Source organism: Neolamprologus brichardi, chromosome 17 (assembly GCF_056152115.1).
Source record: "Neolamprologus brichardi isolate AB-2024 chromosome 17, ASM5615211v1, whole genome shotgun sequence".
NCBI lineage: Eukaryota > Metazoa > Chordata > Actinopteri > Cichliformes > Cichlidae > Neolamprologus > Neolamprologus brichardi.
The window spans coordinates 1,527,437-1,550,097 of NC_142120.1; the positions used below are offsets into that span (position 1 = coordinate 1,527,437).

The following is a 22,661-nucleotide window of genomic DNA, read 5'->3' on the forward strand; positions in this document are numbered from 1 at the left end:
AGAATTATTTATAGTAACATTGTTTATGGTAACATTGTTTATAGTAACATTGTTTATAGTAACAATTTTAAAAGTAGCCACTTTTGTTACTATTTGTTCTCCCGGAATCATTAAATTTGGTCTGATTTGAAGCAGAGCAGCGGCAGCCAGTGCCACGGGCCGATACAGTCAGTTTCCACTAGTATTACTCAATCATCATATTCAATTACATATGTTATTAACCTTTGGTGGCATGTGAGCAGTGCATCAGTGTTTCAGGCAAGTAACTTACTGGAGTGTTCCACTTTGAGTTTTTCTAAATAATTTGTTCTAAATACTTAATTCTCATATGCACGCCTCTCATTCAGGCGTGCATACAAGCCAGGCTTTTTTTCCCACCCTGCAAATGGAGCCACCCCATAAAACTCTGATGTCAGCCATACTTTATGCATTTGGTTAGTCTGCACTGCTGTTTGAGGAGGAGCTCCTATCATCGGTTCTTAGTTTCAGCCATCGTAGATCAATAAGCTCTGTCATCACGAGGCCTTTTCTCGACAGGGACCAGTGTGATGAACGAGAACACTCGGCTCTCCGGAAATAAATAAATAAACTTTTTAAACTGCTGGAGCCACCGTGCCACAGAAAGCTGCACCTAACAAAAGTGCTGCGTGCCAGATGGGAGAGTTTTAGATGGTACCACAAATTTCTTCTGCCCGTCTCTGAGGATGCATGTGCTTTCTATTGTAGAGCATAGAGAAAATGAGACGGAGCTCGGTTAAGCAAATGGACAGAGCTAGACGAGAGTCTGGCTCGCATTAGGAGCGGAGTCGCAGAGCGATACTGTACAAAGACACACACTTGAAATTGTATTCTGTGCCACACGGGACTTTTTCCATTTATAATAAAAATGTTTTGTTTGTTCCTTCCTTCACTTGTATGTCATTTTTACTTTGATGTCCTGATTGTGTGTGTGTGTGTGTGTGTGTGTGTGTTTGTATTTACTTCACAGCACTTTAAGAAGCAGAGAAGGCTTATCCCAGAGAGAACAGTGTGGAAGTACTTTGTTCAGCTCTGCAGTGCGCTTGAACATATGCACTCTCGGAGAGTCATGCACAGAGGTATGCACACAACGCGCTCTTATTAACACAAACAATTAGACTTTTTCATTCATTACAAGTCTTGGACAATCCCTTAAATTTGTCGTTTATTTTAGTTTTTGGGATTCTGTGAATATTTAAGATTACTTACAAATTGGTGTGCACTGATCAGCTCTCAGCACGGGAGTGACAAGAAATGGATTTAACTACGAGACCCAGTAGAGCTCGTATAAAATCTGATGTAATCCTGAGTGTGTTATTACACAACATAAGGAAAAAGAACTTACGAGTAGTTTGTGGCGCTGGCTGTCAGTAGGTTTCCCAGACGTGGACTAAGTCTAGTCCAAGACTAAAAGAAACATTCAGAGAAGACGTCCACTTAAAAACAGTTTATGGTCTATAACTGTTAGTAAGTTGGATCCACGTCTGGCAACGTGAGCTGTTCAAGTATTTTTAGTAGCTCGCTGAACTGAAGTGAGAACGCTGGAAAATGTTCAGTGTTTTTCTGTAAAGGTGCTTTTTAGTTCAAAGTCAATGTGCTTAAAGTGAATTTTCTTTAGTGTGAATGAGCGTGTTTCATAAGGCGGGGGCTTAAGTGTAGGTGTTAAACAATACATAGACCAGAGAACACAGTGTTTATGGGCGCACGTGCTTTGAATAGGGCCCAGTCAAGTCGAGTCCTGGGTTCACACACACACACACACACACACACACACACACACAGCTACAGGTGATGTACTTCCGTTTGGACTGACTTTGATTAGGGCTCAGGGACACTAATGAACCCTGAGCTCTGAGCTTTAATGACCACTTAGCAGAGACGGCCTATTCAAAAGCCGCTTACAGTTATACGGGAGTAGTAAATTTCAAAGCCCGACGTGGGTCACATTACCAAGGTGTTTGAAACGATGTTAAAATGATATTTCCAATAATGGACTTTATGCTTCCAGTTCAGTCATGTTTATTTAGCAGAGACTAAAAGTCAAACTTTCCTGAATTAATATGAAGGAATGATCGTTTGCAAGCTGTCACTTTTCCTTCACTTTCAGATATCAAGCCAGCCAACGTATTCATCACAGCTACTGGAGTAGTTAAGCTAGGAGACTTGGGACTGGGGCGATTCTTCAGCTCTAAAACAACTGCCGCTCACTCGCTGGGTAAGTTATAGCACTGTGTGCATATGTGGATACACCAACGACCCCCACCGCTCAGTAATCTCCCAGTGTTGGATGTGTTTCATTAGGCACGGGCAGCTCAGAGCCATGTGTCATGTAGTCATTCTGCCTGCGCCGTTCTGTGCCCGGCACCTCCGCCGGCCACTTAGCTGCTTCCTGTTACCTTGACCTTTAACCCTGACACAGATGAAAACCGAGGCTGGCGACACAGAGGTCCGATTGAGACCGCGCCGCTTTACAATCGCGGTTATTGTAGAGTTGATGGGTGTTTGTGTCACAGAGGAAATAAAACGGCGTTATTTTTGTTTCAGGAAGTGAGAACTGTCATGGAAGCCGCCGCAGTAATTAAGTCTTTGTCCATTTTAATTTTAAAATGTGACACATGATATAGCCACATGACTGTTAGGATGACCTGACGGCCAATAGTTTGGTTTTTAGCACAAAAAAGGTTCTTTGCATTCAAGTTATTAGTTTTCTGCACTGTTTGGTGTTTTTAGTCCGTCTCCTCTTTGTGTGTAATAGACTGAACAGATGTGTCACTATGTTAAATCTGGAACATGTCAACAGGAGTGAGGACAGCATTGTGCTGAGTGTGTTTAATAAAGTCTCTATATTAGTATAGACACAGACGCATGCTGGCAATCTTCCCCAAGTAAGAAAAAAATTCTCTTTTTTAGAATAATTATTGGTTAAAATTCATACAAAATTCCCTTTTTTTTGTTGTGTTTAAACGCAGCATCTTAGCAACAGCACATACAAATAAGCGACGGCTGCTTATTTCATGCAAATGATTTTTGATATTTTATTGGGTGTTTTAGAAATATAGCCCAGAAACTGCACGTGTTCTTTGTTGTGCTCGTCTGTCCTTTTTCTGCACGTTCTGCATTAAAACGCTCGAGCGATGTGTTGCACTGCTTTAGTAAAATAGTCAAACGCCCAGAAAAATATAATAAAACGTGTTACTGATCATTGATGGGACTCGGTAACACCGGTTATAACTTGGCCTTTGTGCGGTACGTGAAGGTGCTATCCAGTATCCCCCGGGCAATTTCAGATACTTCATAGATTGGAAAAAGTAGGAAAAAAAGAAGAATTCCTTGGACAAATATAAGCACTGCCGTTCACACCGTCTCACTTCCCTATGTCAGACTGTTATTACCACAAACAGTGTGCTATTCTCAGCCTCGTGCAGCAGCGGCTCAGCCTTTGAGAAAGTGTGAATCACATGATCAAGTCAACAGAAGCCCTATCAGCTAAGCATCCTGCCGCGCCTGCAGAGCGGGGTGAAAGCGCCTGTGATTGCTCATTAAACGCTGAGTCCACAGCGCCCTCTTTAGGCCGACAGAGGACAAGCAGAGGGGTCAACTTGAACACCCCCATTAATCTGATGCTGTCAACATATTTCTTTAGATTAAGTATGCAAATAATTTTTTTATAATGTTTTTTTGTTAATTCTGTAATATTATTAATTAAAGTTCATACAAAGTGCAGTAAACAACAAAACTAAATTAAATCAAACCTTGGCATAAATATATTTAGTTCCATCTCTCCAGGGCTGTTTCATGGTCTTCCATGAATTTGAATAAGCTTGTGAAGGATACATGTGAGATGTTTGAAACATTAATTGCACACATGCAGATATTTATGTATGATGTCGTTCTATAGAGGCGTGTAGCGTCTGTAGGTTAGTGAGACATGTCCACATTAGGGACTCGGAGCGTGTCGTGCTTTCGCCCTCTTTCCCTTTGACACTTCCGAATCCCTGCAGATCTCCTCTCTGACTATATCTTTTCTCCATCCCTCCCTCTGGTGCTTTGACTTTAGTCAGATAAGGATGAAGGTGTAGGTGAAGGAGAGAGATGGAGAAGGTGCGAGGATACTAGAATCTGAGAGTAGAAGGGAAGCAATACTGAGAGAGTGAAGTGAGAAAGAGAGGAGAAAGCAAAATGTCACAAAAGGAAAGAAGCATAAGAAATGAAGAAAGGGTGACAAAGAAACAGAAAAAGAAGTGTACAGTGTCCCAGGTGTTAGAGAAGAGTGTGACAGAGTGACAGAAGAAGAGGAGAAAAGGAAAGAAAAGTTAGTAGGAGCAGAGTAAGAGCAGAATGTGACAAAAGTGACAGGAAAAACGGAGGAGAAGAAGGAACGCGAGAGAGAAGGATGGAAAGAAAAACTGTGAGGAAGAGGTGTGTGTGTCTGTGTGTGTGCGATCGCGTGGGTATGTAATGAGCCCAGCCACACAGCTGAACAGTAGAGCAGGGCGGTGGAGCTGAGATGGAGGTCCAGGCATACAGCCTGTCAGCTCCCAGGCTTTCAAGTCAGCTGCAGACCCCCTACACACACACACACACACACACACACACACACACACACACACACACACACACACACACACACACACACACACAGACATTTTCTCTTTACACTCTTGCCCACGCTGAGAGAGACAGTCTTTTTGTCTCATGTATGGATGTGTCTGTGCACACAGATGCACATTCATACAGTCTGAATTTATGCACACACTCATGCAGAGGTAGATAATCATGCAGAAATTTGCAATATGCGTGCACATTAATGTGCACAGCATCCAAACTTGCAGATATAATAACAACCAAAAAAATCAAATCAGCATTAAGAACAGCGAGCTGCTGAGGTTACTTAGATTTAAGGTGGATACTTGCATTTAAGCAAAAGAAAGAGCAGGACCAGGACCAGGAAGTGAATAACTACTTATTACTGCCAATTGGCAGTAATATAATATACCTGTAATTAACACCTGTAATGAGAAAGGTGTTAACGATGAGTTCTGGGGGTGAACGAGGAAAAGGAAAAAACAGAAGGAGAATGATTTTGGGATTTTACGCGTTCGTATAAAGCCTCGGTTATGTTATAAAAGCAGGCATAAACACAGGCGTAATATAAATGCAAAGAAAACCATAAAGGCTTCACTGGTGTGGGGTTGGTTCGGCTGCTAATGAGAAATGCAGCGATAGCTTTGGAGTGGCACACAGATTAGAGGAGGGTTATCCTGCTAATGTAAATGCTTTACTTAGCATTAACACGACAGAGTTACAAGCTGCAGCGAGTGCAGTCTAATCAATAGTTGTATGTAAAAGGCGACGAGCTCTGGTTGCATCTGCAGCAGATTCACGAGTGCACGGCTTTATTGTGGATGGCTTCTCACCTCCTATACAACACTTATCCTGTTAGGCAGAGGATACAGTGTTGTCATTGCTATTCACAATAATGGAAATCAATCCCAACATGACTTTCAATTTATTTGCATGAATAAGTAATGTGGCCTTAATTCAGCTCGCTGAAGGAGCCGAGCCGCCGCCGCCTTTTTTATGCCACTATTAGCATAAGAGAAGCTCATTCTTTTTAATCAACTAATAATGAATGTTAAGGGAGCCTGTTCAGACCGCACCATGAGACCTCTCACACACACACACACACACACACACACACACACTGATGACCAATTAAAACATTCCCAGTATCATGTATTCTTCCGCTGGCTCTCCGGCTTCTTCTCCGTGCAGATGCTGATTATTTTCGGACTGACAGGTAACACTTCATTATTCACAATCACACATTTAACAGAAAAACACGTTTTCTGCACCGAAATTAAAGCCGTTTGCTTTCATTTCAGTTCCCACAGACTCCAAATCTGATGCCCCCTCTGTAATCGTTTTATTAAATGCAATTACAGGATTCGAGCTTCCTCGGACCTGTTAATGTGCAGAGTAGCCCCGCACGCCAGCGTAAGAGGACGCTAAGACGACGGTTACGTTTGCACGCAGGCTGACGTTTCTCCCGAGTTCTTTCCACTCGAGCGCCGTTCCCGCCCTCCCAGCTTCCCTCAGCGTTTGTGTTTATTTTAAACTCAACAAGTCCATAAAAACTCTTCCTCCCGGCTCTGCACGCTTCCCGTGTCACGTTTTGTTTATGTGCTCGAGGCAAGACTGATCAGTTTGGATCAAACTCCATTTAATTAATACTTTTTTTTTTAAAAACACTCCTGCAATAATTTGTCTGTAACGTCAAGTAATGTTTAAGATTTAATTCTATTGGTTACACCTCAGAATATGAGGCGGGGCTTGGACTGAAGTTCAACATACTGAACCAGGTTATATGTTTTTGTTTTTTTGGCTTCACTGTGAGAGAGGAGGATGACAAAAAGGTGCTTCTGCAGTCTTGTTTTAGGATCAGCCTGTTGCAATAAATAAATGTTCCTTCTCTCATTGATGCTCCTCAACAAAAATCAAAGGGTTCAGATCTCCAACATCGAGAGCGCGTTTGACTTTGTTCTGATCTCAGAGGATTTTCTGAGTGGTGACATTATTTTCTAAGAGGATTCATGACTCAGCAGGAAGCGTTTTTGTTTAACTGGTGATGTTATTCTGAAGCGCAGTCGTCACATTAGTTACACTAAAGCTAAAATCACGCTTCGCAGAGGTCCGCCAACATCTGGGCTTAGAGGAAACAAGTTAAAGTTAAAAACTGACCGTTGAAGTGATAAAGCTTGATACAAAATAACTGCTTAGTGTCAGGTTAATAATCAACGTGGAGCCTAAAGTGCATTCAAGCTAATGTTGATTATTATTGAGCATATTTAGCTGTTTATCTTTAGCTTTATTCACATGATCTGAGGTGTTTTCAGCACAGGTTATGGTGCTGGTGAAATTTCCATCTTTTATATGTGACTAATAAAAAGCCTCTGCTGGTGTGCTAAGCTAAGGTAAAGTAAGGTAACTTTATTTATACCCATAGGCAAAGTAAATTTGCTTTACAGAAAAAATGACAGCATTTGGCATCCCTTTAAAAACACACATACCTAGTAAAGATATAAACCTCACTGTGGCACATATATAGTCATTTTAATATTTCAAATCAAAAACAGTTCTTATTTAATTCAGTGACAGCAACGGAGACAAAGCTATTTTTATAATGCTTTGTCCTGCGTCTGGGAAATAGAAACCTCCGTCCTGAGGGAAGAAGCTGAAATTCACCCCGTAGAGGATGGGAACCATTTTTAACCCTTTAAAACCGGTCAGAGCAGCACGCTCCGTTTTGCGTAACTATTTTTAAAATCCCGGTAGCTCTGCAACCACGTGAGCTAGCGCAATAATTTTTTTTGCATATGAAACTGGAGGAGTTGTACTTACATCTTATGCCATCAGCTTGTCCTCGGTCACAGTTTCCTTCCACATATAACTTTGCAAAAACTGCATAAAAAGCACTTGCAGCAACAAAAACATAATATTCCAGAAACACACTTTGCCGATCCGATCAGCTGTTCATAACACTTCCTACGTCCATCAGTGTGAACTATCGCATGTCCGCCATGACCTGCCCGAAACCGGAAGTGACGTCATTTTGCGGAAATGTAGTTTTTTACCATCAGGGCCTCATGAGCCTATACTGGTGTTTTTAAAAGTTATCTTTGACTTTATGACTTTCTGTGTGGTTTCTGGGATGCTTAGGACTCATATTGCACTGCTGGAAATAGTTTATTTTGATGCATATGCTGCTTTTTTGCAAATTTGCATTATAATATTTATTTTTGTTTTTCCTGCAGTGTATAAAAATTGGTGTATTTCAAAAATAAAACTATGAAGACACTCAAAATAAATTTCCTGTGGTGGGAAACTATTTTGTGCAACTTTTTTGTATTTACAGTTTTGAGGGATAAGCCTCTTAAATTTCTCTAACTAGAAATATATGTTAAAAAAACAAAAACGATTTTCAATTTTTTTGTAGTTTATTGCACTTTTTTGCAATTTATGTAATTTCTATGCACTTAATGCAGACATATATTATTAAAATTTAGGCTGTAATGGTTGTATTGATGTATAGCAACTTGAAATGCTCCCAAAAATGGCTCCACAGCATGTAAACATATAATATAAGCTCTGGTGGACTTGGTTCTATGGTAGGTCTTAAAGGGTTAAGGATTGATAAAGCCATCCTCTGTACCTGCTTAGAGTACAGGGAGGCTAAACAAGACTGTGGCTCAGCTATCAGACGACTGGACCATCTCACTATCTGATTTAGAGTTTTTCTCTGTGACAGAGGTCTGACTGAACCATGCCACCAAACAAAAGGATAAAACAGACTCAATAAAAGAACGATAAAACAAAGTTAGAATTTTTTGGTCAATGTGGAAATGAGCAAGTTTCCTAAGACAATAAAGGTGCTGGTGAAGCTTTTTGGTGCTTGGTAGACGTTTCCATGGGAAATCACAATAAACAGAAAGCAGATGAAAAAAATCAGCCATCAAACTCATCCTGCAGAGTCACGACTGTATGCCGAGCTGCGGCTCCTGGTTGTGTCCAGTTGGGCGACGGTCTGATTTTCTGGAGCGCTGCCATTCGCTGCGGCAGTTTGGGATTCTTGAGTTTCAAAACCAGAGACGGGCCGACCGCTCCCTGGGCGTATCCTCTGACTGCTGCTTCAGATCATTACGGAGCCCCAGTAATCAAAAGTGATTGATAAATGTGTGTGTGTGTGTGTACACAGCTGTGTGTTGTCCTGAACTTGCATGCACGGTCCTGGTATGTGTGCTGATATGTGACCTCACAGCCAAGCTTATTTCAAACGACACAGACGACACTTTGTTACAAAAACACGTTGAAGCTGCATCATGAGCCGTGTGGGCGTCGTTGTTATGTGGAGGAAAAACAAGTTTGCAAAATGTTAACGCTCATTTTGTTTTTGTCCTGTTTCCTGTTTCGTCCACTTCTCTCCCCCCTCCCTCCTCCCACCGTGTTCCAGTGGGGACTCCTTACTACATGTCACCGGAGAGGATACATGAAAACGGCTACAACTTCAAATCTGACATCTGGTCGCTAGGATGCCTGCTCTATGAGGTAAACTGGGAACGCGTGCACACACTGTCACCTCGCACTCGACGGCAGGAGTGACACGAGGACACACGAGCTGACACGTGTAAACAACCCGTTCTCATCCATCGTCGTGCAGTAATGGGAAAAATACAAACACGCACGCTTTGTTAGTGATATCATCTTCTAGATGTTGTTTTCCTCTCGTCTGGTCGTTCGGGCCTCGCCGTCTGTAGACCTGCTAAACATTGAGAGTCTGCAGAGTGAAGGGAGCTGACGCGGCCATGTGTTTTAGATGAAGCTTTCCGGTGACACTGACTAGTTTGATTAGTCGGGAGCAAACCACCACAGGGCGCTGCTGCAGACCACACTGAGCGGAGACAAGCCCGGGAGGAGCACACACAGAGGGAACAAAGGGAAAGGAGTGAGGAGCAGAACGATGATAGACACGGATGATAGCAGTCAATCTGACATCGCAGCTCGCCGGCGTTCCCGTGCAGCGCGCGCGCAGACACACACTGCGGGCTGAGGAAATGCCCACATTTTCCTCCCCTCGTCTCTCCCAACTCCCCCGAGCTGCTGATCATTTGGGCTGCATTTCAACGCACCAGTGACTACACCTTCTCTAAAGCGCCTCAGGCGCAGAGGTGGAGAACGCGTGAGGAAGAAGTTTGAGCTCAGCTTGCAGGTCATGGTTGCTCAGAGACCACAGTCCTTCATGCTAATTAGCTCCCCACAATGCACTGCGGCGGCGCACGTCTGTGGTTGGCTGAAGGATGTGGATGCTGTAGGTCACACTCGGTGTTTCTGTGTGTTTGTGCGATCGCTTGCATGGAAGCTGCTCCTGTTACTGTTAAGAAAACAGCTGCACAGGGTCGGGCACGCCTACAACAGTCCCAGCCTTTACTCTTTACACACATCAGACTCACATTAACATTTTCCAACAGGCCGCTGTCTGTCCATTTAAAACTTTCATCATGTGCTGCATCGATTGTTTTCCGCTTTTAGCTGGCACACAGCACTTTGATCTTTCATGCATTTCACTGGCGTCACAGTCTAGACCGAATACAGAGGAAGTGAGATGGAGAGCAGAGATGAGGAGAATCTGGGAGCGAGCTCGAGAGCAAAAGTGAAAAATGGATGAGACTGTTTCTCTTTGAGTAAGCCAGAAGGCGAGGAAGAAAGATGGAGGGTGAAAAAGTTTAGGAATCTATATACGAACAATATAGGAAGCTGGAGAAGGGCGGGGGAATAGGCAGGAGTCATAAGAGTGAATGAAAAGAGAGGAGATGGAAGGTTTGGGAGCAGAGGGGAAGGAGTGAAAGAGGAAAAAAGCGAGAGCGGGTTATAGATTGCTGGAGCGAGGAGAAGGATGGGGGGTGCTCGGTACTGCAGGTACGAGAGCAAAGACAGAACTCCAGCCATCAGGTCAAGGTGAGCCGTGCAAGGGGCCTGTGGAGATAAAGATTTTACAAGCTTATTGTTACCAGAGCAGCGCTCACCACGCCATGCATATTCTCTTTGAAGAGCAGTCTCTCGCCTTGCACTTTTCTCACTGAGAGGGCTCCGCGGTGGATTCGTTGTCAGGAAACTCGCCTCTCTCCAAAACTCTCTTTGCTCACATCTTCAGCTTTCTCCGAACGCCTTCCTTTTCCTCACTTAACCTTCAGGCATGAGGAATTCACACAGAAATCCACGCCTGATCCCTTCGGTGCTCATTGATTTCAGTACAATAGGAGGATCGCGCTGGTTTTCGAGCGCGCGCGTCCGCGAGCGTGCGTGCGTTTGTAACCCGGGGAGTTCGAGAGAGCCTGCGTTTTTCATCCTCGCGCCTGGGGGGTTACGTTCGGGTCCAGGGGGCCGCACGTCAATACCTGGTCATTGTATCTGCGTCCGTCTTCATCTCCCATTCTGTTTGATCCCCTTCTTGTTGTGTCCGACTTCATTACATCGTCTGGCCCCGCCCCCTCCGCCCAAACCGTCGACACCGGCGTAAACGGGGACGCTCAGCTGGGTTGTCTCCCACGGCGACATGGTCACATGGTTGCAGGGCAGGCAATGAGACTGCTGTCTGCTAGCGCTCGTTACAGTGAAACCACCTCATACTTGAATCAGTACCACACGCACACACACACACACACACACACACACACACACACACACACTCTCACACACACACACACACTCTCTCTCACACACACACACACACTGTGGGTCGCCTGCTTGCATAGATCTCTTGCGGTTTCTGTTTTGCTCTTAAAGTTGGAGGAGGAGAATATGTCGAGAAGTTTTACTGGAATGCGTCTCCTTCCTGTATGAAGCGTAACCATCCGTACCTCTGACTGTGCCCACGCCCCCTCCCCTCTTGTTTTGCTGGAGCTTTTACGAGGCCCAAAAATGCCAGGTCCTCCGAGCAGCTGGCGTTTGCATGTGATGAGCTGTGGTTAACCCTCTGTGTGGCAGTAACAGAGATTTTTGGTTTTAACCCTTTAAAGCCGGTCAGAGCAGCACGCTCTGTTTTGCGTAACTATTTTTAAATCCCGGTAGCTCTGCAACCACGTAAGTTAGCGCAAATTTTTTTTTTGCATATGAAACCGGAGGAGTTGTACTTACATCTTATGCCATCAGCTTGTCCTCGGTCACAGTTTCCTTCCACATATAACTTTGCAAAAACTGCATAAAAAGCACTTGCAGCAACAAAAACATAATATTCCAGAAACACGCTTTGCCGATCCGATCAGCTGTTTGTAACACTTCCTACATCCATCAGCGCGAACTATCAACGCATGTCCGCCATGACCTGCCCGAAACCGGAAGTGACGTCATTTTCGCAGAAATGTAGTTTTTTACCATCAGGGCCTCATGAGCCTATACTGGTGTTTTTAAAAGTTATGTTTGACTTTATGACTTTCTGTGTGGTTTCTGGGATGCTTAGGACTCATATTGCACTGCTGGAAATAGTTTATTTTGATGCATATGCTGCTTTTTTGCAAATTTGCATTATAATATTTATTTTCGTTTTTCCTGCAGTGTATAAAAATTGGTGTATTTCAAAAATAAAACTATGAAGACGCTCAAAATAAATTTCCTGTGGTGGGAAACTATTTTGTGCAACTTTTTTGTATTTACAGTTTTGAGGGATAAGCCTCTTAAATTTCTCTAACTAGAAATATATGTTAAAAAAACAAAAACGATTTTCAATTTTTTTGTAGTTTATTGCACTTTTTTGCAATTTATGTAATTACTATGCACTTAATGCAGACATATTATTAAAATTTAGGCTGTAATGGTTGTATTGATGTATATCAGCTTGAAATGCTCCCAAAAATGGCTCCACAGCATGTAAACATATAATATAAGCTCTGGCGGACTTGGTTCTATGGTCGGTCTTAAAGGGTTAATGCTTTTTTCTGTGTTGTTGAAGCTCCTCGTTTGCTCTCGGGCTGCGAGTGAAGCCTGAATAAAAGTGTCTCTACCTGCTTATCTGTCAAACTTTATTAACAAAATATTATTTGTAGATTTTAATTAGGCAGTCGATCACACACACACACACACACACACACACACACACACACACACACACACACACACACACACACACACACACACACACACACACACACACACACACACACACTCTGTGTCTAAAGGCAGGCCTGACGTTGTGATGTGAAACCAAACTAGTGCTGCAGGCGTGTAGGTGCATATGTGAGAAAGAGAGAGGATGAAAACACAAATCTAGTTTTTATTTTGATACGTTTACGGTTCGATGTGTATTTTTATTTATAACTGAGGATTTGTGAGGAGCTCTTGAGTCTCAGGCCGTAAAGGCTCGAGGGATGAAGGTGGTCGGGAGGGGGGAGGCGGGAGTCTCACGCAGCTCCTTTAATTGGCGTACAGGGAGAGGAGCTGGAGAGCGAGCGTGTGAGATCAATGTTAATTAAACTGGAAGGCCCTATGCAGACCTTTTAGGGAGGGATGCTACCTATACATGACCCGGCCTAACGCAGAGTGGGAACGTTTGACGTGAGGCTATTCTGTCATTACTTTATGATGGACTTTGAAACAGCTGCTCGAGGGTTACGAGTTGGTTTAGAGTTAGGATATAAATCAGCTAAGGTGGTGTTAAGGTGGTGGTTTGCATTGGGGTTTCCCCGTGAAGTTACATTTCAGGACGAGGGGCTGGTGTCAGCGAGGGTCCTCACAAATATAGAAGCACAAACCTACGTGTGCGTGTGTTCTGCCACCAGCAGCTCACAGCCCTCAGACAGACAGCAGGCATGCGTGTGCATTGTGTGTCTCTCGAATATCAATGAAGCATGCACACACACACACACAATCGCGCACACACACCGGGGGCTCAGGGGTCAGGGAGTGAGTCAATCATCTAAACCGTTGCGACGACACAGTCTGAAAAAAGGAGTGAGTGTGTGTTTGTGTGTGTGTGTGGGTATGCATCTTTATGGTGTGTGTGTGTGAGCAGGGGGCCGGCAGCTGTCAGGGGCTAGGAGCAGCAGGCACTAATGAAGCAGATGAATAGTGCAAAAACTCCCAAATACAAACAGGACAGTTGACATTTTTCATCTGTCAAAAGCAGAAGATGCATGAAAATACGACGGGGTCTTGTTTAACCCTTCACACGCTGCCGTGTGCAGCTTTTCTTTCTCTCCTTTCTCTCCCTCAGTCTCACTCGCTAATTGGGGAATCTGGATTTCTGGAAACTGCTAATTCTTACATGGATACCTCAAAATATAAAACCTGAACATGGACAGAAATGTGTATTTTTACACGTAGAAATGAATCGAGAAATGACGATGATGATCTTTGTCAACAAAAAGTCTTTTTTTTGTATTTTCTTTTTCTTTTTCTGTTTTTGTCCTGTTGTTTTTTAACATGGGAATGAGCAGAGCGCCTAACACTGCGAGCTTTGGCATTTTCAAGTATCGACTGTGGTTATTCAGAAGTGATTGGATTCTGAAATGAAAGGGCGAGATGTCCACTGACCTCGGTGGCAAATGACTCATAGGTTCAGCAGCCTTGCTGGGCAGATGATTTATTTACAAGCTGCAATGAATGACTAATTAGATGGTCATTTAATTGCAGGTAGTGAGCTGTTGTCTATGGAAACGCATGTTAAATAAGGGTCCATAGCAATAGCACTCTGAGTAATTAACATGTTGGAATAATGATACCTTTACTTGTTGCCACCTGTGTTAATGGTTTTTTAAATGTAGTACGGTGTGTGTGTGTGTGTGTGTGCAAACGTTCACCAATATTACTTGTTCTTGTTGAGTCCACGCGTGTGCTAACCATCAGCTGTTTAGCATCCTTCAGTCGTGCTGTGAGTGTGCACATGGCTGCTTCTGCTCGCCTTGGTAACGACAGGATCAGGTTTTAAATTGTGACTTTGCTAATAACAGAAGTGCATCATTGATGACGTGCATGAATATTCAGCACTGTCAGCTGCTGGTCTCGCAGTCGAGGCAGAGAGGTGTTCACAGACAACAGAGGGAGATTCTCTTTCACTGGATGTGTTGAACAGTAGAGCAGGGCGATATGACCAAAAATATTTATCACGATATACATTTGAAAATTTGCGATAACGATATAACTGACAATATAACTGACAGTAGACAAAATACTTTACAACTACTCAACTTTATTAGTGCAAAAAAAACAAACCATCAATGTATTTTCTCTTAAACAAGCAGCTGTTTTAAGTGCATTAAAATAAATATAAAAATGTAACAGTGCAAACGCAAATTCCTCGCTGACAGTTTAACCAAAAGGCATTTCCAGTGGAAACTGGCCGACATATCCTCAGCATAACCATGTATAATATCCACAAACCTTAAAAAGAGGTTATACACACACAATACGGTAATATTATGTTGAAGCACAGTACGTATCACTCCGCGAGGCTCCGCCTCCATCAAGCGGTGCGGCTTCGTAGCTTAGCAAAGTCGTACTGAAACGTCTGACAGATTTTCGAGCGCCGTGCACATAAAATCGTTTCCAGGTCAGTAAACACAACCAGAGTTCATACATAAGGCACACGGGATTATAAGGGGCTCTGTCGACTTTCAGACAAATCAAAGGATTGATTTTAAGTGCGCCATATTTTCCAAACAACACGGTAATAACGACGGCCCGCTAGCATGCGCTACCAAAAATAGTGCTTTGTTGTGTATCTGACGGACGAAAGCTAAACCAGTTCCACACCAGTGAAGTTGCAGCATTTTTACAAACCAGTTCTGCTTCATCCGTTTCATTTAACGATCCGCTCTCGCCCTTCTCATTCTCCGTCGCCGCCATGCTTTTTCCGCCATGTGCGTATGTAAACAAAGGCACTGCGCACGCGCGTTTTACCCATATTCTATCGCCATATTTCATTTTCTTATCTTTGCCCAACATTACACCGGTATCACTGTGAACGGTATGATATAGCCCAGCCCTAATGAACAGTATTCATGTAATAATTAATTGTAAACGCTGCTGCTGTCGTCTTGATTTCCCTCCGCGGGCTCGGACAGCCGAGATCTGGCTGATGGTTTCATTGAAGGCAGCCACGATTAAGCCAGCTACTTTTTACCGGTGCATTAGAAACACCAGCACAGAGGCACGACTGTTTCCTTGTCTCTGCAGCGCTCGACTGTACGTGTTAGCTGATGGAGACAGAAAAATAGTCTGTGAGGAAGCTGAAATAATCCAACGAGTTTGTGTGTGACACTAGATGGCCTCTTTATTCTTTTACCTCAAACACTTCCTCCTTTTTCTTTGTCGGTCCGATTCACACAGACACATTTTCCTCTGCAGCTTGAAGGTGGTTTATTCTCACTAACCTGCTGTACTCTGTGGAAGCTTTGCATTTGGATTCACGTATGGAGACTTTGTTCTCATCTGTTTTCACGCTACCAATTAGCAGATTGTCAAACACACACTGTACTTTCTCCAAGGGACACCTGAGCAACGCTTCAAATAGTAAGGTGCAATCTACCCACTGATTGGCTCGCTCTTCTTTCCAGCTGCTTTTCTGAAGTTTGGAACAAGCTCACGTACCGGTCACTAGTTTTGTTACAGACACACGATCGTCAGCCTGCAGATAGCAAACAAATGTTTCTCACAAATAGACCGTAGAGATCATGAGATCACCCAGGAGTGATTAGACTCTGATTGCACTCTTACTGCAACTCACAATTTCCTATTTAATGTTTTTGTGCTGCGTGAATACAAAGGAAGCTCTGAGCACTTTCTCACACATCGCAGTGATAATGACCGAGCACTTACACGCTGCTTGTTTGTGAAAGCACTGAATCAGAAAAGCAGTAAGCATTTGGCGGCTGCTTGTTATGCAAGTGTGCTGCAGGCTTCACCTTTCTACAAGAGGAAGTGAGTCAGTCACCGAGTCTGGGAAAGATGGCGTGCGTCTTTCATTATTCTTAGAAAGGCAGCGAGGATCCTTCACCTCCTTCCACTCACAAACAAAGGTTTCCACGCTTTCCCGTCTTCCTGCTCGTTCCCATTTGCCCTGCCTCTGCTCTGCTCGCTCGCGTTTGTTTTCTGGAAAATAGACGTGCTCGTCTGGCAGCGTCAGCATCGCGGGAAAGTCCACCAGCCTGCAGCGAGAAGCTTCCGGTGGATTTGTTTTGTTTTGGTTCGGCTGAAGTTGTGCTGATATGTACACAAAGCTCTACATATTGACTTGTTGTCTTCCTTTATTTTCTCCTGCACCCAATCCCCATAATAATCAATAGGATGCACGTCAGTAGCAGAGCTGCAGACTCTGTTAGCACAGGGTGCAGAGTGTCTGCCTGCCACCTGTTGAGAGCTTGATTGGGTTTTACTTCCCGTTTTAACTTCACTCACTGACTGCTCTCGTCTTCTTCCCACTTTCTGTCTCTCTCCACGTCTTCTTATGTCTGTGCTTCAGATGGCAGCCTTACAGAGTCCGTTCTATGGGGATAAGATGAACCTCTACTCACTTTGTAAGAAGATAGAACAGTGTGACTACCCCCCTCTTCCCTCAGATCACTATTCAGAGGAGGTAAGTACTCGTATCAGCTGCCTTTTACTTCTCAGGAACAGAGTAAATATAGACTTGTTCAGTGTTTGTAAAGCAGCCGCCATAGTCTTTAAACAAATCCCCGTCTCTTTCTCTTCATGCCACTTTGCTTTTACTTATCAAACACTTAAATGATATTTTATGGTGAAATCCACCCGTCTGCCTGAGCTGCAGCGCAGGACCGTGATCAGAAGGCTGGATACGATTTTAGCCGCGCGTATCAAAAGCATCTGGCCGCGCTCGACGGTGGGGCGAAACTGGAGTGTCGCGTTTCCCTCAGTTAACGTTAAATCGTCTGCCGTAATTCTGCGAAGACCGATCCGTGCGCCGGGCTGCGGTTAAAGATCGCCTTATCGCTGATTAGCGCTGACGTGTGCATGAATCTGCGTGTTTTTCTGCGTGCGTGCCCTCTGCGTGGGTGGCGTTCCCCCGTCTGTTTCTTTTAAACGTGCGTAGTGAAACGCTCACGCTCTGAGTCACAGGTGTACGCGCACATGCAGGTATTGGAACCTTTTTTCGGTTATTGGCGCATTTATTAGATTTGCACTGTTTAAAAAAAGTCGCCTCGTATCTGATTAAAGTCAAGAACGCCACTTTATCATGTTTGAGGCCCGGCGCTGTTAAAACGACTGCAGAATGACATCACCCCACAGCTAAGCTTGTGGTTTAGGTTTGAGTTTCCAGTTCAGATATATTTAATAAACCCAGTATGAACCATCACGGTCAGGTTTGACTTTAAAGCACGCCGATCTGTAGCCGGTGCGTCTGCAGCGCCTCATTTTAAATGTCTGCTCGTGTCTCCAGCGAGCTCGTTCACCCTGCAGAGAGAGGCTTTTGTTTGACTCTGGTATTTACCTCATTAGCCTGATAAAGGCTAATTGTGAGGTGTTTTAAGCCTCTGCGGTTGCTCTGTGTGTGTTTTAGTTCTTGCAAGTGTATATTTGTCACACGAGCTCCTTCCACGCACACACGAGCGCCACGCTGAGCCTCTGCGTTGCCCCACATGTCACCCCCATCCAGGAGAAAGGAAGACAAAGCGCAGGAGAGAGGGAATGATGGAGCGAGAGACAGGGCGATGGAGAGATGGAGATGAGGGGGGTGCCTGCAGCGCCTGTCTGGATGTAAACAATGCTCCTGAAGGATCGGCAGCAAACTGTCAGCTGCTCATCTTTGTTGTGTCATTTAACCATCTCCATCTACGCTCCCCCCACCACACGCACGCCTCCCTCCACCAGCGCCGCCACCCCCCCACACGCGCATGAATATTTTACATATCTGCATCTCGGCGCCCTCCCCATCTCCATTCTGTGCGACTAATTCTCAGACTGTCTGAATTTGCATCTTCGCCTCACTTTCTCGCTCGCACGCACACGCGCGCCGATACACAAAACTCGGCCGAGCCCGCGCGCCGCGCAACAGCGGCCGGGAAGTCGGCAGACGGTTACCATAGCGACCTCATGTAGATGTTTTTTTCCCCCCTTTCTTTCCTCGTCTTTTATTATCTTTTTTTTTTTTAATGATGGCGGTGGCTGTTCCGCCTGCGAGCCTGTCTATCTGCTCCAATCAGCCACCGCGCGCCGCTTCAAGTGGAAGCGCTGTCTCCGGATGGCAGCGGAGTGGCAGCTGTGTGCGTGTGCGTGCATATGGGGGGTGTGCTCAGGTAAAAGTGGATTCAGCAGACCAATAAATGATTAGCGCGCTACCCCAGCCACGTGCCTCCGTCTCAGTCGGCTTACCTGTTGCTCTGTTGTTGTTGCTATGACGGGAGAGGTCACCTAGAGGGCGCTGTTAGCAACTGTTAGCTTTGTCTGCTCTTGTTTCACTGCATCTCTGACGATGTTTCTCTTCTTTCTGCGCCGCCAGCTGAGGAAAGTGGTAGATATGTGCATCAACCCGGACCCGGAGAAGAGGCCGGACATCACCTACGTGTATGACATTGCCAAACACATGCAGAGCATGACGCAGGGCAGCTAAGCCCAGAGTTACGCACACGATGCCTTGCAGAACTCCACGACCTTCTTGCTTTTCAAGCTGGACTCGTCCGTCTTCATTAATAGAAAACTTGCTCCAGTTTCTTGTTTCAATAGTAACACGTTTTTTTAATTTTCAGAGTGCTCGTTCAGTCTGTAACCTTTCCTCCCCTCGAGTAAAGAATATATTATATTACCAGTGCAGCTCCTTTCCTAGACTTTAATGTGTGTTGTATCTCACCGACGTGTCGCTATGGCTTTCAAACACGTCATCCTGCTCACGTCAGACTGCTTCTCAGTATACGTACTGCTAAAGCAGAGGGCGCAATGTTCAGTATTCATCAACAGTCGATCAGCGCAAAATATCATTAAATTTGACCTCGAAAGCTCTCGATGACCTACAGTCGCCTCAGATGGCACAAAAAAATAAAATTAGTGTCTAAAAACGGAGCGAAGAGACGTTCGCTCATTGACAGCAGCTCTGCAGAGTCTAATTACGGTTGAAGTGTTGTTGTGTTGCACTTTTTACCCTGGTACTTTAAGGCTGGCAGGGTGATCATGTCTATTGAATGTATTAGAAAAGGAAGGATCGTTTAGAGGGTCGACTACAGCTGTGCTGGGGGGACACGAGCAAATGTCTCCGCAACACTTTGAATGTAAGTCATTGTGACGCCCATGTATTGTCTTTGAAAATATCACAGTGTGTCTTTTCTGACAGCCGAGCAGGTGAAGAAACCGTAACAGCAGCAGTGTTGACGTTCACTTCCTCACGATACCAACGCGCTTCCCTCCATGATTGAACTGACGAGAGATGAGCTGCAGTTTCGTTTGTGTCCGAGCCATCAAAAAGTAGATTAGTTACACAAAACTGTTAATGTTGCAGTGTGTGTGTCTTTATGTAACAAGTGAGAAGTTACTGATCCATGCTAAAAGTACAGCACAGGTAACAGCCAATCAGAGGAGAGGAAACGGTTTATATGTGGGAGAGCATCTTTATGATTTCTAGGCTTTACCAAAGATTTGTACTGAGGGGGAAACATTTAGTCGTACTGTACCTGGAAATAAACACCAAAGAATAACAAAGGAACCATTAAAATGATCCGTTTGTGCCTTTAGAGGGAGACGACTTAATTAGAAACAGGAAGTGGTTTACTTAACAGCGACGGTACAGCGAAGGTGTAGCCTGTAAACGAGGTTCGATGCTGCGTCAGACTCTGTGAGCTCACACGTCCTGTTTTTAATGTTTGTTTTTATCAACATCCTTGTGTTACGAAGTCCGAGCTTCCAGGTCCGAGACGGCGCAGGTTATTGTGTGTTCACGGAAAATGTTGCAGTTATTTTATCTGATACTTGCAAACGCAGTGTTTGCAGTTTGTGTTTGCAGTCGTCCTAGATTTTGTTCCTTCGTTGTTTTCCGTTCCCATGGCGATAAAAGTGTTTCTGCTCAGTGATTCTCTTAAATTTTCCTCATCTTCACCTGCAGTCTGTGTAGCACCAAAACATTGCAGTATTTTAGAGTTTTTAAAGGAGCTGTGGCACTGTTTTTATGAAATATTTTGCTTTGATGCTATACAGAATTCCTGCGCTCAGTGTTTTAGGGCCTTTTATGCTTTTTCTGTGAAGCATATCTAATTAAGGCACCTGATCATTTATGTTAAAGTGCGTTTCTAACAGCAGCAGAGCGCCGCAGATGTGGAACGAATGTTAATACGCAGAAACAAAGACGTTTCTTCTGTTGGTCCTCGCACGGCGCTCGTGTTGTCCTGATGCGACGCATCACGGCGCTCCACTGCGCTTCTTTTAGCTTTGCCCTGTTTATCTTCCGCGTCCTCCTCAGCATAGTATTGGCGAGTCCAGGTGTCGGCCACCATGCAAAGTACTGGTAATTGATATTTATTGTTTTGTTAGTTTTCTGAACATTTCATGTCAGAAACATACCCGTGACACGCCTTGTATGCAAACTCGATGTAATAAAGCTTTCAAATTTCATTTTTCTTCCTTTTGTCTTGTTTTTCTTGGAGAAGGTTTCGATTGTGACAAACGTGCTTTCTCTGCAAAAACACAAGCAGAGCTACAGGTCACAGGGCTCAAACATGCGGCCCGGGGGCCACTTGTGGCCCACATCACTCCTACTTGTGGCCCATAAATAAGTTCTTAAAGAGATATTTGAAATGTTAAAAAACATTTTCTGAAATATTTCTGTGTTTTCTTGTTTTTTGTACTACTTGAACACTAAAGCGACCAATGAGGCTGCAGTGTCAGCAGCTCATGGAAGTTTGAGACCCTGGTTTTAATTTCAGGTTTTAGGGGCCTGGATGGTAAAACTGGTCCTTTTTACTTCATTTCAAAGTAAGAACTGGAATATTTCCCTTGTAAGGATACCACAGTGTTCCAGCTTAAAGGTAAGTTGTAACTTTCATTGGTTTGTACTTCAGAAAACTTTCGTTCCTCATATTTGTTCAATTCAGCTCAACTCGTCATCTGTGCAGATAAATTAGGCTCATCCTGAAAACTGAACTCACTGACATCATTTCAGTGTTATTTACTGATAGAATAGCTTCATGTTATAAGAAATTGTTACACAAGTTTTATTACAAACAGGAAATCACCGTATAAATGTAACAACATGTAACAAGTATCAAGTTTGCTGTAAAAGAAGCTTTGATGTCGTCCACTGCGTTGAAGTTTTTCTACAGAATAGTTTCAGATGTAAAAGCCCAAAAATAAAATGTTAACAAATCATTTCCTCTAAAGGTATTTAGACCCTCTGCTACTTCCATGTTTACTTTTGCTTTTATTTAATAGAAGCTAGTATTTAATTTTTCTGCTTATAAAAAGCATAAAAAGAATTATAGCATGATGTCAGAATTGAAAAGGAAAAAAAAGGTCATTATTATTTATGAACTGAAAGTATACGACACGTGGATCGGCTCCATCACACTCGTCTGTCTTCTGTTAAGCGTCTGTGGCTGTTTAGTTTCTGGACTTGATGCATTTCAGATGGTCGATCGTGTGACTCCAACAACCAGGACCGAAGACGTGATGAAGGCACAGATAACAGTGATGACAGCGTTACTATTGTCTGTATAACAGAAGAACATCCAAGTGGTGACATTCAGCATGTAGAATAAGACGTATATACATTTAATGTGGTTTTATGAAAGAACAGGAAATGCTTCTGACCAGTAGGGTTATTAATATGGTTTATAGAGAGAGTCAGCTGGTGCTACAGTCAAAGAAAAAAGCATTTCCTCTCACATCCATCAGAACTGTTGAATGAATTTACACAGATCAGACTAATGACATCAACCTCTGGCAACAAGATTCGTGTGTTTTTAAATCTTACTCACACTGTGGAGGCTCAGCAGGTGTTTCCGTGGCTGCAGGACGTTCAGATCAGATGAGAAGGTAAAACAAAATCGAAATATGTTCATATGCAGCAAAAGCACGGAAATAAAAAGGATGTGCACCTATATGTACTCTACTTTTATATTTACAAAATTACAACTACAGAGTCACGATTAGACCCTCCT

At 43.8% G+C, this 22,661-nt stretch overlaps 1 protein-coding gene across 1 annotated transcript in view; it reads left to right on the top strand.

Moving 5' to 3' along the window:
- Positions 1-21,117, top strand: part of nek7 (NIMA-related kinase 7) — a 68,953-nt gene extending 47,836 nt beyond the window's left edge. The window contains exons 6-10 of the mRNA XM_087830441.1: positions 989-1,097; positions 2,126-2,233; positions 9,029-9,123; positions 17,027-17,140; positions 19,022-21,117. Coding sequence (XP_087686567.1) covers positions 989-1,097; positions 2,126-2,233; positions 9,029-9,123; positions 17,027-17,140; positions 19,022-19,132 — 537 coding nt within the window. The 3' untranslated portion in view covers positions 19,133-21,117. The remainder of the gene's footprint in view (positions 1-988; positions 1,098-2,125; positions 2,234-9,028; positions 9,124-17,026; positions 17,141-19,021) is intronic.
- The last annotated feature ends 1,544 nt before the right edge of the window (positions 21,118-22,661 follow it).